At 58.4% G+C, this 12,099-nt stretch overlaps 3 protein-coding genes across 3 annotated transcripts; 2 read left to right on the top strand and 1 right to left on the bottom strand.

Moving 5' to 3' along the window:
- Positions 1 to 1,304: 1,304 nt before the first annotated feature.
- Positions 1,305 to 3,998, bottom strand: CDA (cytidine deaminase). The gene is made up of 4 exons (XM_032131778.1): positions 3,468 to 3,998; positions 3,079 to 3,190; positions 2,760 to 2,817; positions 1,305 to 2,075 (listed from the first exon to the last, which is right to left on the bottom strand). Exons 1-4 carry the CDS (start codon positions 3,640 to 3,642, stop codon positions 1,962 to 1,964), a joined length of 459 nt encoding a protein of 152 aa, XP_031987669.1. The 5' UTR covers positions 3,643 to 3,998; the 3' UTR covers positions 1,305 to 1,961.
- A 2,238-nt stretch (positions 3,999 to 6,236) lies between these two features.
- FAM43B (family with sequence similarity 43 member B) lies at positions 6,237 to 7,491 on the top strand. Its single transcript, XM_032131776.1, has one exon. It carries the CDS (start codon positions 6,372 to 6,374, stop codon positions 7,260 to 7,262), a length of 891 nt encoding a protein of 296 aa, XP_031987667.1. The 5' UTR covers positions 6,237 to 6,371; the 3' UTR covers positions 7,263 to 7,491.
- Positions 7,492 to 8,692: 1,201 nt separating this feature from the next.
- MUL1 (mitochondrial E3 ubiquitin protein ligase 1) lies at positions 8,693 to 11,706 on the top strand. The gene is made up of 4 exons (XM_032131775.1): positions 8,693 to 8,850; positions 8,950 to 9,037; positions 9,555 to 9,675; positions 10,364 to 11,706. The coding sequence occupies exons 1-4, from the start codon at positions 8,731 to 8,733 to the stop codon at positions 11,082 to 11,084; spliced, it is 1,050 nt and encodes a 349-aa protein (XP_031987666.1). The 5' UTR covers positions 8,693 to 8,730; the 3' UTR covers positions 11,085 to 11,706.
- The last annotated feature ends 393 nt before the right edge of the window (positions 11,707 to 12,099 follow it).

Below are 12,099 nucleotides of genomic sequence, written 5' to 3'. Positions count from 1 at the left end.
AGGGCATGTGGCACGAGGAGGGAATGGAGCACGGGGAGGGAATGGGGCACGGGGAGAGGGAATGGGGCACGGAGAGGGGGAATGGGGCACGGAGAGAGGGAATGGGGCACGGAGAGAGGGAATGGGGCACGGGGAGGGCATGGGGCACGGAGAGAGGGCATGGGGCACGGAGAGAGGGCATGTGGCACGGAGAGGGAATGGAGCACGGGGAGGGAATGGGGCACGGGGAGGGGGAATGGGGCACGGAGAGAGGGAATGTGGCACGGAGAGAGGGAATGTGGCACGGAGAGAGGGCATGTGGCACGAGGAGGGAATGGAGCACGGGGAGGGAATGGGGCACGGGGAGAGGGAATGGGGCGCGGGGAGAGGGAATGGGGCACGGAGCTGGGCACAGAGTGAAGTGTGGAAATGGGCCTGGAATGGGGCATGGAGATGGGCAGGGAGCACGACATGGAGCAGGCATGGAATGGGGCATGGAGTGGGGCACTGAATAGGGCATGGAACGGGACATGGAGTGAGGCATGGAATGGGACGTGGAGGGGCATGGAATAGGATATGTAGCAAGGCATGAAGCAGGATATGAAAAGGGACATGGAGTGCAATATCGAGCAGGGCATGGAGTGGGTCATGGAGCAGAACACAGAACAGGGCACAGGGCAGGGTGCAGCCAAGGTAAAGCCTTGTGCAATGCAGGGCACGGAGGACACAGCTGGGAGCGCCGTGGCATGGAGCACAGCACTGCCCTGGGAACAGCACAGCCCAGTGTGTGGAATCATCAAATCACAGAATTACAGACTGGTTTGGGCTGGAGGGGACCTCAAAACCCATCTTGTTCCACCCCCTGCCATGGACAGGGACACCTTCCACTAGCCCAGGGTGCTCCAAGCCCCGTCCAACCTGGCCTTGGGCACTGCCAGGGATGGGGCAGCCACAGCTGCTCTGGGAACCTGTGCCAGAATCCCTCCCTCTCCTGCTGCCCATGTGGGGATCAGCCCCACAGCCGAGGCACATCCAGCCTCTCACCCACCAGCATCTCCAAGTCCTTCCCAGCAGGAGTGCTCTCCATTCTCCAGCCAGTATGGATACTGGGGGTTGCCCTGACTCAGGTGCAGCACCCTGCATTCAGCTTTGTTGAACCTCATGAGGTTCCCATGACACATCCAGCACCCCCCAGCCCTGCCTGGGCTGCAGGACAGCCCCAGGACCCCACTCCCTGTGTTTCATCACTTGCTACAACTGCAGGAGATAAACCAGAACTGCTTTTATCTCACTTGGGCATGGCAGAAATGCTGAACCCAGCAACGTAACGGGAAACATAACGAATTCATTTATCATTGTATTATAAATCAATAGTACAATCAGCAAATGGCATTATCATGGAGGCACAAAACTCTCCAGAAGTCCTCAAAAACTCCTTGTCCTCTTCTTCCCCCCAAATGGAATAAAAGCAAGGAAAACAAGCTGGGGAGAAACGAGCAAAGGACATGCTCCGTGTGATAACCCTCCTGTTCCAGCGATCCACCTAATCTGGATCGGCTCATTAATTACTCCTGGGGCTGACGGTTTTCCTTCTTGCTTTCACTCCTCTTCAGAGCTGAAGGATGCAGCACTTTCCCAAGCAATGATTTCACATTATTCAGGAGTGGTTTCCGTACCAAGCCGTGCATCAAACCCATCTCCGTCTGCAAACTCCTCCCTTGCCTACAGGGATGTCTGGATGCTTTTTTTACTAATAACAGGGAATTTCTATGATTTGATTTTGCCATTTCCTCGGGGCAATGTGGAGCTGGAGTCTGCGAATCAACACTGAATCAGAAGGTGAGCCAGAGGAACAGGCAACTTAACAGTATAAACACATTTCCCACTGTGTTGTTCCCAAAAAGTTGCTTACAGGCTGAGAAAATTGGGGAAAACCATTGTCCCCTGTGCCTGAGGGCAAAGGCTGGCGGTGGCCACGCTGCTCAGACCTTCTTCAGGTCCTCAGGGCCAAAGGAGAGCGGCAGCAGGTCCTCCAGCCTCTTGACAATGTAGGTGCCATCTGCTTTGGTCAGGTAGACATCCCAGTCTGTGCCGAACTGGAGGAGGAGAAAGAAGAGACGGATGAGGGAGAAGAAGAAGAAGGGAGTAGAACCTGCACTTCTTCCTCAAATTACTCATACGATCCTTTCTTTTCAGGTTCACAGGGAGCATCCCCCTCTATTGCATGTATTTTGGGTTGGCTTATCAGCATTACCTCCACCTCTCCCAGAGGATACTTTGGGCTCAGATCTTGTGTTTTTACGCCACCAGGGTGAGCCCCGGTGCCTCTGAGCCTGCTGAATCTGACACTCGACCTAAGCCCCTCGACCCATTAAATATTAAAGACCCAAAAACGGGCTGTGGGAGCTGGGATTCCTGCGGGAGGAGGGAGACAAGAGCCGGACAGCATCTGTGGGAAGCTCAGCTTTTGCAGGAAAACCCCCCTTTTCAGGCTTGCCGGAGCCAGAGTAAGGACTCGAGGGCAAAACTCTGCACCTGGAGGAATAAACTCCCCTGGGGAGGGTGAGCTAATGGATTCCCACTGAACACCCACCCAGGGTGGGAATACTCCTTTCCCAGAAGATAATGCAATCTGAGGAGCCTGGAGCCAGCCATGGGGCTGAGGATGGGGGGTTGCACCCTCCTTGGTACCTCCAAGTGTTTTAGGGCAAGATGCCTGGGGTCAGGGGATGCTGTCTGGGGTCAGGGAAGGAGCCATGGAGCCCCACACGAGCTGTCACCTCTCTCATCACTTGTCTGCAGGCGCCGCAGGGCGTGATGAAGTGGTCCCCCATGTCACTGCCAAAGGAGAAGGGCACAGATCTCAGTCCTGAGGTCAGAGGAGGGGGGAACACCTGCAGAAGACCTTCATGCCCCAATAACTACAGAGCCACAACAGATTTGCCCCCCAATTCCTCAAAAAATACCATGCAAAAACTTCCTTTCCCTCCCCAAAAGCTGGGGCTGCTGCAGCAGAAGCTGCCCCAGAGGAGTACCAGGGGTTCTCCTGCTCGCCCCCCATCCCGTCCCTCACCATTCCAGCTCTCGGAGCACCCTCACCTGGCGATGGCCATGGCCTTGAAGCTGGTGTGCCCCTCGGAGATGGCTTTTTGGATGGCAGTGCGCTCGGCACACACCCCCAGGCTGTAGCAGGCATTCTCCACGTTGCACCCTGCAGGGAAGACCCTGGAATCAGCCACCCCTAACCCCATCATCTCCTTTCTTCTTAGGGAATTTACAAAGAAAAGCCATTTTCCCTGCTTCCCCTATTTATTTTCCCATCCACTGTGATCTTTGGCTCGCTCCGGGATGGCGGCTGCCAAGAGGCAGCGGGGGAGGACACACAACACCAGCACCCCGGGATGACCCTGCTACACCCTCATACATGACCCAAGGCTTGCTGGGGGCTCCCCAAAATCCCCGGGGGGGGTCTCAGGTCCCCATCTTACCCGAGAAGATCTCCCCGCCGGCGGTGAGCAGCGCGGCTCCCACCGGGAAGCGGCTGTAGGGGCAATAGGCGCAGTTTTTGGCCTCCCGGCTGCGGCGCAGCAGGAGCTGGAGATGGTCACCCTGGGGCTGGCCCGGGGGGACAGCGGCGACCGGGTGCTGCCCGCCTCCCTCCATTCCTGCGCCCGCCTGCCCTGCCCGCTGACGCCGCGGTTAAATATTTCCTCGCCTGGAAAATAGGCTGGCCGGGACGCCGGGATAACGCCCCAGCACGCAGCCGAGCTCCGGGAAGCATCCCCAGGGGAAGCCCTGGCCCCCAAAGCATCGTGCTCAGGGATTCCCACGTCCTCTCCCTGCCAGCTGCCTCATTTTTTCCAATTTCTCCTGTTTTTGTTATTTACTTCCTCCTTTCTCTGTCCCGGCAGAGCATTTTTCCACTGCCGTCCCGGAGGTTTTTTCCTCGTCAGTTCAAAACTGGTTCTGTGGCTTCACAGGATAATGTCATTAATCATTCCTGGGGCGGAAGGAACAACAGTTCCTGATCAGTGAGATCAAAAGAAATAAATTAATTTGATTGAAAGGATAAAAAATAGTATCTGTATATCTCACATTTTCCCAGGTCTTCTAACTACAGGCAGCAGGAGAAAACTGGCTGAAGACACAGGTGGCTAAAAGCCCAGTTTGGGATGCCCTCATGCTGGAGCCCAAATTCACTTTGGCTGGTGCTTCCATGGAAATCAGCCCACACAAGGTAAAGGGCTCCCAGGAGATCATCAAATTGCTTTTTAATTAAAGATTTCTCTATTTTTCCCCTTGCCCAAGGAGCTTCCTGCCCCATTTTCTAGCTGCAAGGATGGGTATCACGGCCCCCAAGGATATATCACTGGGATTTTTGTCCAGTTTGTTGGATTTGGGGAGGATTTTGACCTTACCTGCTGGTTTTGCTAGCAAATCTTGGTGCTAGGTCGCTGCTGAGAAGCCACAACAGGTTGGGAAGCAGTGTCCAAATTGGCAGTGGCTTCTGAGGGGGTTGAAACTCCGGGAGCTGAAACAGAGCATGGGACAGTGAGACCACCACAGGCACCCCAAGAAACCAAAGCTGGGATGCTGAGATGGGTATTGTCCAAGGGATAACTGGGAAACCCACCTACCACACACTGTGTGGGTGCTTGTTCATTCTGGAACCCGATGAGGACAGTTCCCTACTTGCCAGGACAGTGAGTGAGAGGAGGGATTGGCAGCCCTGAACCAGCCCACAACCCTCTTATTCAGCTTTCAAATTGCAAATCCATGTTGTTTTCCCCTCTATAAAATGCAGTGCAGAGTCTCCTTTGCCCCCCAAAATCTGGGAGAAAAAAGGAAAACCAGTCCCAGGGCAGCTTGTGGGTGGCACTGTGGGATGAAACCAGTGTAGAGGGACACCCCCCCACCCCGACCCCAGTAACGTGGGATCTGTAAATAAAGAAGCTTTCTGGGTGGGTTCACACCTGCCCTCTCAATATGAACACCGAGCAAGTAAATACAGTCCTCACTTCAGTCAGTGAGGGCAAGAATAGAAATTGTGAAAGACAGAGGCTGGCATGGATAGAAATCTTCCTCATTAGCACTAATTCCCTAATTGCCATCTCCCCAAAACCATCCTCACACTGGGAGCAAACCACACAGCCCATGTTTGCATCAGAAAAGCTGAAAAACAGACAAATTCATGCATTTTTTATTATTTTGGCTGCAAAAACGTATGAGGCTGTCAAGGCCGTGGCAGTGAGAGAGTGGGGCTGGTGCTGTCTGCCTGTGAAGCTGCTATTTTAAGGCTGTATTTGCTTCACTCAAACCGTAGAAAATCTGGGAAGCTGCTGGGAAATGGCTTCCTGTTCCCTGCAACACTCCACTCTGGTTTTCTTCCCCAAATAGACTAAAAGTGGGGGCACATGGTGGTTATTTTACCCCTTTCTCCTTCCCATTTTTCAATCCCAAGGCAAACAGAGCATCCCCAAGCCTGGGGGTCTCCCTGCTTTACATCCAGATGGTTAAAAAAAAAAGGTGGAAATCAGGGTTGGAGCCAAAGGAGCTGAATCCTGAGCAGCCTCAGACTCCACTGCAGGGCTGGAAGCTCACAGTGCTCCCAAAAAATCCTCTCCAAGCTGTGCCATGGGGAAATAACATTCCATTTCTCCTGGAGAGAAGCTGTCCTGGGGCCTTGGCCAGAGATAAAAGCAACAGGTTAAAAACCAGCTCAGCCCAAAAGGAGAGGAGCAGCAAGGAGGTCTCACTTGGCTTGGAAATAACAGGGGCAAACGGGAGGTTTGGAGGAAAAAATGCCAGCAAACCTGCAGGATGTGCAAATCCTGGCACACATCCTTGTGCAATGCACTGATTTGCGGGAAAAAAACCCACCTTTTTGTCGTTGTAGTGTCAGAAGCCATCATATGACCCTCCCAAAAATCATCCCTCGCAGGTGGAAAATCAGGGAATTTCCCCTCACGCCGGTGGGTTTTGGGGCTGGAGGTCTGGCTGCTGCAGGGGGGTGGGGGTTTTAATTCCCCCCCCGGCTTCCCATCGCTGCCGGAGCACGGAGCGAGCGCGCACGGAGCTGGCGGGGGCCGTTCACCGGCGGCTCCCCGCGTGCTCGGGGAGGTGGAGCAGCCCACGGAGAGCCGCGTCCCCGCAGCCGCCGCCGTCGCTCCCGCAGCATCAGGCGCAGGCGGCACCCGGAACGCGGCGGCTCCTCGGCTCCGCATCCTCCGTGGGCAGCCGGATCGGATACGGCGGCCGCCTCCCGCTGCCGGGGTAGGGGCTTCACCCCCTGCGCGGGGGGGTGCGGGGACACCCCCCAAACCGGCTTCGGGGCTTGGGGGGGGGGTCCCGCTGCTTGCGAGCGAGGCCGGGATTAGCGGAGCGGAGCCGAGATGCTGCCCTGGCGCCGGAGCAAGTTCGTGCTGGTGGAAAATGAACGTAAGTGCAAAGGCAAGAGCCTGGGGCCGGGGTTGAGCTACGCGGCGCTGCTGGCCGGCTTCCTCCGCTCCTGCCCGGACCTGCTGCCCGAGTGCCCGCTGGAGCGCCTGGGCAGCGTCTTCCGCGGGAAGCGACAGAAAGTGGAGCTCAACAAGGAGGACCCGACGTACACGGTGCGGTACCTGGGCAATGCCGTCACCCTGCACGCCAAGGGCGAGGGCTGCACCGAGGAGGCGGTGGGCAAGATCTGGGCCAAGAGCGAGGCGGGCGCCGGCGGGGCCAAGATGAAGCTGACGCTGGGCCCCCATGGCATCCGCATGACGCCCTGCGAGAAGGGGGCCCGCCGGCCGGGCCACGCGTACCTGCTGCACCGCATCACCTACTGCGCCGCCGACCGCCGGCACCCCAAGGTGTTCGCCTGGGTGTACCGGCACCAGGTGAAGAACAAGGCGGTGGTGCTGCGCTGCCACGCCGTGCTGGTCTCCAAGGCCGACAAGGCGCGCGCCATGGCGCTGCTCCTCTACCAGACCTCGGCCTCCGCCTTCAACGAGTTCAAGCGCCTCAAGAGACAGAGCGATTTCCGCCACGTCCAGCAGCAGCTCCTGGGCGATGCCATCGTGCCCTTGGTGCCCCTCCGCAGGCTGCTCAACGCCAAGTGTCCCTACCGCCCGCCGGCCGAGCGGGCCCGCTGCGCCCCTCGGCTCAGCTCCATCCTGGAGGAGGAGGAGGAGGAGGCCTTCGGCGCCGGCACGCCCCTGGGGGACCCTGAGCGAGCGGCCGTGCTGCGGCTGGCCAGCGACATGAGGGGCTGCAGCCTGCGCGGGCCCCGGCCCGCCGTGTGCTGAGCGCCGGCGGTCACCGCGTTCCGGGCATGAGGTGCCCTCCCTGCGCCCCAGGCCGGTGCTGGACCCTCCTCGAGGATCAGTCTGGACAAGACAGCGGCTCCGTTTGCAGGAAGACCCATGGTAGGGGTGGGCTTGCACCCCAGGGACCCCCTCCCCCCGGCCCCGCACATGAACCTGCTCTCGTGCCTCCTCCGCAGCGGCCATAATAATAAAATTCATGTGTGTTTTCTGCGGTGTGACGGCGCCTGTGTCTCGCCCGGACCCCGGCGGACGACAGCGTTGAGCACGGCACCGAGGCAGCTTGGGGGGCTTATACTGCATTTACCCCCTGAAAGGCGAGCCAAGGAGGGGGGGCTGCGGGGTCCACGGTGCTTTCCTGCGGCACCGAGGGCTGGGGAGAGCTGCTCCGCGTAGTCATGGCAACTTGATTTTTTAGATATAGAGCTGGGGGGGCGGCTGTGCCGCCCACGTCGGGGCAGCTGTGACGGGGTTTCGGCCCCTTGGACCCCACTGGAGAGCAGAACTTGCCTGCACCCCCCCACACACCCCAAAATTAGCACCAAGGGCCTGAAAATCAGTAATTTATGAAAAATTGCTATTTTTTTTCTTCCCCTTTTGCTGCTTTCCCAGAATAAGCAATGGTAAGGAGATGGGGTGGTGGGGGTGGGGGGTCTTGTGTCCCCCCCAGCAGGGTCCTGCCACCCTGCCATGGCCCTGCCACCCTGCCATGGCCCTGCATGGGGTGGGGGAGAAGGAACCTGCAAAGTGGGGCTGGGGGCTGCGTCCTGAGACTGAGCCCTCGCAGTGGGGGGGCCACGCGGTGCTGCTGCCCCACAGCCCAGTGAGGGGTTAAAACCCCCTCCCCAAGGTGCTATAGGGCTGGGATTTGGGGAGACATCGCCTCCCAGGCTCGGGGGAGCAGGCTTTGATCTGACCACTGCCCCCCAAACTTAGCAGGAGGGTGAAATTTGGGTTGGCCCCCCACCCCCAAAGGGGGGGGGGGGTTGGCACGGGGAATGCTCCTCCCCGCACCTGGGGGCATTAGGATTTGGGGCCAGCTGCCAAGATCTTAAGGGATGGCTGGCACTTGGGCTAATCCCCCTTGAGATACTGGCGAGGCTGGAGTTTGATGTCCTCCCCAAGGACCCCAGGGTGGAGGTGGGGGTAAGAGGTGGGGAGGCTGCGACCTGTCCCGCCCCCCAAACTCCCAGGGATGGGGTTTATCCCCCTAAAGCTCCGTAAGGCTGGGATCTGACCTGCTTCCCCTGACCCGTAACCCTTGTGAGGGAGAATTTTGTGCTCCCCCCGCACCCCAACAAGGCTTTGGGGGGTCCCCGCGCCCCCCGCCCGGCCTTGGCGGACCCGCATCTCGATGGCGGCTCCGCCGCTGCCAGAGCGCTGCTCGTGACGTCATCACCTCGCGCCGGCGCGGCGGGCGGTTGCCGTGGCAACGGCGGGCCCGGCGGCCATGGAGGGCGGCGGGCGGCCCTCGGCCGCACAGGCCGTGCTCTTGGCCGCCAGCACCGCCATCACCGCCCTGCTCTACTCCGTCTACCGGCAGAAGGCCCGCGTGGCCCGCGGGCTCGAGGTGGGTGCGAGGGGTGCGACGGAGGAGTGCACGGGCCCGGCCCCCGGGCCGCGGCCTGGTCGCGCCTGCTGAGCCGCGGCCTCTGTTTGTTCCCCACAGGGCGCGAGGAAGGTCCGGTTGGACGGGGACCTGCGGGCCGTGCTGCTGGAGGCGCCCGGACGCTGTGTGCCCTATGCGGTCATAGAAGGTAGGGTCAGGGCCCACAGCGATACTTCACACGGGGATCGGGGGCATATCTTCCCCCCAGCTGCTCCTCACCGACGGGTTCCATCGCCAGCTCCTCCTTCTGTGCCCGTCAGGTCATATCCCCCCCGCCAACCAGCCACAGACTCCTGACAGCAGAAAACACGGGCTCTCAGGCTTTTGCCCCCCATCTTAGAATTCCAGAATGGTTTTGGTTGAAAAAGACCGTAAAGCTCATCCTGTTCCACTCCCTGCCACGGACAGGGGCACCTTCCACTGTCCCAGGCTGCTCCAAGCCCCGTCCAGCCTGGCCTTGGGCACTGCCAGGGATCCAGGGGCAGCCACAGCTGCTCTGGGCACCCTGTGCCAGGGCCTGCCCACCCTCACAGGGAAGGATTTCTTCCCAATATCCCATCGACACCTGTCAGTATGAAGCCATTCCCCCTTGTCCTGTCACTCCGGGCCCTTGTCCAAGGTTTGTTTGACGAGCACCTCAGCAGCCCCTTGGATCTCCGTTCCAGGTGTGGTGCGGTCGGTGAAGGAGACCCTGAGCAGTCAGTTTGTGGAGAACTGCAAGGGGGTGGTTCAGAGGCTGACGCTGCAGGAACACAAGATGGTGTGGAACAGAACCACCCACCTCTGGTACGTGCCTGGTGCCCACCTGGGGTGCCCTTGGGGGGTGGGACACCCTGAAATGGCCTCAGGCATGGCCAGAGTGACCAAGTGCTTCAGAGCTGGATCCCAAAGTAGCCCCCACAGTGACAGCTGCCAAAATGGGGCATGTTTTAGGGCTTTTAGAGTTCACAGAGGGGCTGGAGGGGAAGAGCATGTTGAGTAACCCAACATAGGCAGATCAGGCCCACCTTGTTACAGAGGTGGCCAGAGGATGGCATTTCCAAAAAAAAAAACTGGTTTTAGAACAGAAATTAATTGGATTTGGGTGATTCCCACACCCAAGGGACCCAGGGAGGGTTCCAGATCTGCTGAAACAGAGCCCAGCGATGCTCTTTGATAAGGATTTGATAACACTTATCAAACTGGGATGTGTGACACATGGTGCTTCTCTTCACGGGGTGATGTGTGACAGCTGGGAATGCCACAGACAGGTGAGGAGGAGTTAGGTGGGCATGAAGGAAGCCCCCACTAATTGTGGAGCACCGAGGTGAGGGTGGAGTGGCCTTGTGCACACCTGGACAGTGCCATGAGGGAAAAGGTGTTGTTCTCCAGAGACCCCCATCAAAGAAACTCTGCTTGGGGCACATCCCATGTGGCAGTCCCCAAAACCAGCAGGTCATCCCAGGCTGTGTTCCCCCCCCTTTTCCCTCCCCAGGAACGACTATGAGAAGATCATCCACCAGAGAACCAACACCACCCCCTTCGACCTGGTCCCCGCCGAGGGCGGTGCCGGCGTCACCGTGCGCGTGATGAAGCCTCTGGACGCCGCCGAGCTCAGCCTGGAGACGGTGTACGAGAAATTCCACCCCTCTGTCCAGTCCTTCACGGACGTCATCGGCCACTACATCAGCGGGGAGCGTCCCAAGGGAATCCAGGAGACAGAGCAGATGCTGAAGGTGGGCACGGCCCTGACCGGGGTGGGAGAGCTGGTCCTGGACAACGCCACCATCAAGCTGCAGCCCCCGAAGCAGGGCATGCCCTACTACCTGAGCGCCCTGGATTTCGAGTCCTTGCTGCAGAAACAAGAGTCCAGTGTCCGCTTTTGGAAAATCCTGACCGTCGTTTTTGGCTTTGCCACCTGCGCTGTCCTCTTCTTCCTCCTGCGGAAGCAGTACCGGCACCACCGGGAGAAGCAGCACCTCAGGCAGATGCAGGAGGAATTCCGGCAGGCCCAGGAGCGCCTGACGAACGCCGAGGGCGGTGAGACCCTCAAAAACGCCTGCGTGGTCTGCTTGAGCAGCACCAAATCCTGCGTTTTCCTGGAGTGTGGCCACGTCTGCTCCTGCCACAAGTGCTACCAGGCTCTTCCCGAGCCCAAAAAGTGCCCGATCTGCAGGCAGGGCATCACCAGGGTGGTTCCCTTGTACAACAGTTAATTTTTTGTGATTCTCGGGGGGGAGATTTTGGATTTAAAGCTGCCGCTGGCAAAGGGGTTTTGTCGCCTTGCTGCTTGGGTGATGGATTTTGGGGAAGGGGAGGGAGCTTGAGGGAGCAGGTGCTTCAGCAGGGGGGCAGAACTGAGTCTGAAAAGGTGACTGTGCACCTGACCAGGGCTCACGCTGTGCTCTGCAGGTGTTCTTGAGAGAGATGACTCCTTGCAAAGGGTGAGGTGCTCAGGGGGAGACGCAGCTTGAAGCTCTTCTGTTAAGGTTTGGACTCCCAGGGTTTGTGTCATGGTTACAGAGCCTGCAGCCCCGTACCCAGCTGATAAAAACATGGGGAAAACAAAAATAAAATGTATTAAAGGTTCTCAGAGGCTGCAGAATTCCTGTGGTGCTGCCAGCGGGCTGCAAGGCCCAGCGGAGCAGGAGGGGCTGTCAGAGAGCTCGTACCGGGGGGTGGGAACACAGGTAATTCTGTGATCCCTCCCAAAATGGGTTTGTCACACCAGAATGTGAGGATGGGGATGTGAGAATGCTGTGGCTGATGGCTGGGCTTGGCTTGGCTTGGCTTGGGATAGAAAAGGGGGTGTGAAGTAATAAAATAGGATGAAAAGTGTGTCTATGTCGGATTATTCCATGGGAGTGACAAGGTTTGTGCTCCCTGAGGTGGACACGGTGAGCCTGGATCGCCCCGAGCCGTGATGGAGGTTGGCTGAGGGGGGGATCCTGTCCCCCCTGCACTGGACATGACAGTCAGTGCTGTCCCCTCATGACACGGGTAGTACCAAACCCCCAAACTGACACAAAAAAGGAGAATTCCCTTCCCTGACACCCCCATTTTGCCATAAATTCCATATGCACCCAAGAGGGTTAATGGACCCAAAGTGCTGCTGCAATTAACATTTGCTAGGGAGGACAATTAGAGAAACATTTCTGGGGGACAAGGGAGCCTCAAGTAGGAGCAGGTGAAAACCCCCGGACTGAGGCAGCCCCTGGGCAGCGGGGAGAG

Source organism: Corvus moneduloides, chromosome 22 (assembly GCF_009650955.1).
Source record: "Corvus moneduloides isolate bCorMon1 chromosome 22, bCorMon1.pri, whole genome shotgun sequence".
Lineage (NCBI taxonomy): Eukaryota > Metazoa > Chordata > Aves > Passeriformes > Corvidae > Corvus > Corvus moneduloides.
The sequence above is the reverse complement of the archived record's forward strand: the minus strand, read 5'-3'. Positions and strand labels throughout refer to the sequence as shown.

Excerpts from the sequence above, each read along its gene's own strand:
- CDA (XM_032131778.1), bottom strand. The coding sequence starts at position 3,642 with ATGGAGGGAGGCGGGCAGCACCCGGTCGCCGCTGTCCCCCCGGGCCAG. Across the intron at positions 3,191-3,467 it reads CGGCGGGGAGATCTTCTCGG|GGTGCAACGTGGAGAATGCC; the intron begins GTAAGATGGGGA and ends TCTTCCCTGCAG. Across the intron at positions 2,818-3,078 it reads AAGGCCATGGCCATCGCCAG|TGACATGGGGGACCACTTCA; the intron begins GTGAGGGTGCTC and ends CTCCTTTGGCAG.
- FAM43B (XM_032131776.1), top strand. The coding sequence starts at position 6,372 with ATGCTGCCCTGGCGCCGGAGCAAGTTCGTGCTGGTGGAAAATGAACGT.
- MUL1 (XM_032131775.1), top strand. The coding sequence starts at position 8,731 with ATGGAGGGCGGCGGGCGGCCCTCGGCCGCACAGGCCGTGCTCTTGGCC. Across the intron at positions 8,851-8,949 it reads GCGTGGCCCGCGGGCTCGAG|GGCGCGAGGAAGGTCCGGTT; the intron begins GTGGGTGCGAGG and ends TGTTCCCCACAG. Across the intron at positions 9,676-10,363 it reads AACAGAACCACCCACCTCTG|GAACGACTATGAGAAGATCA; the intron begins GTACGTGCCTGG and ends TTCCCTCCCCAG.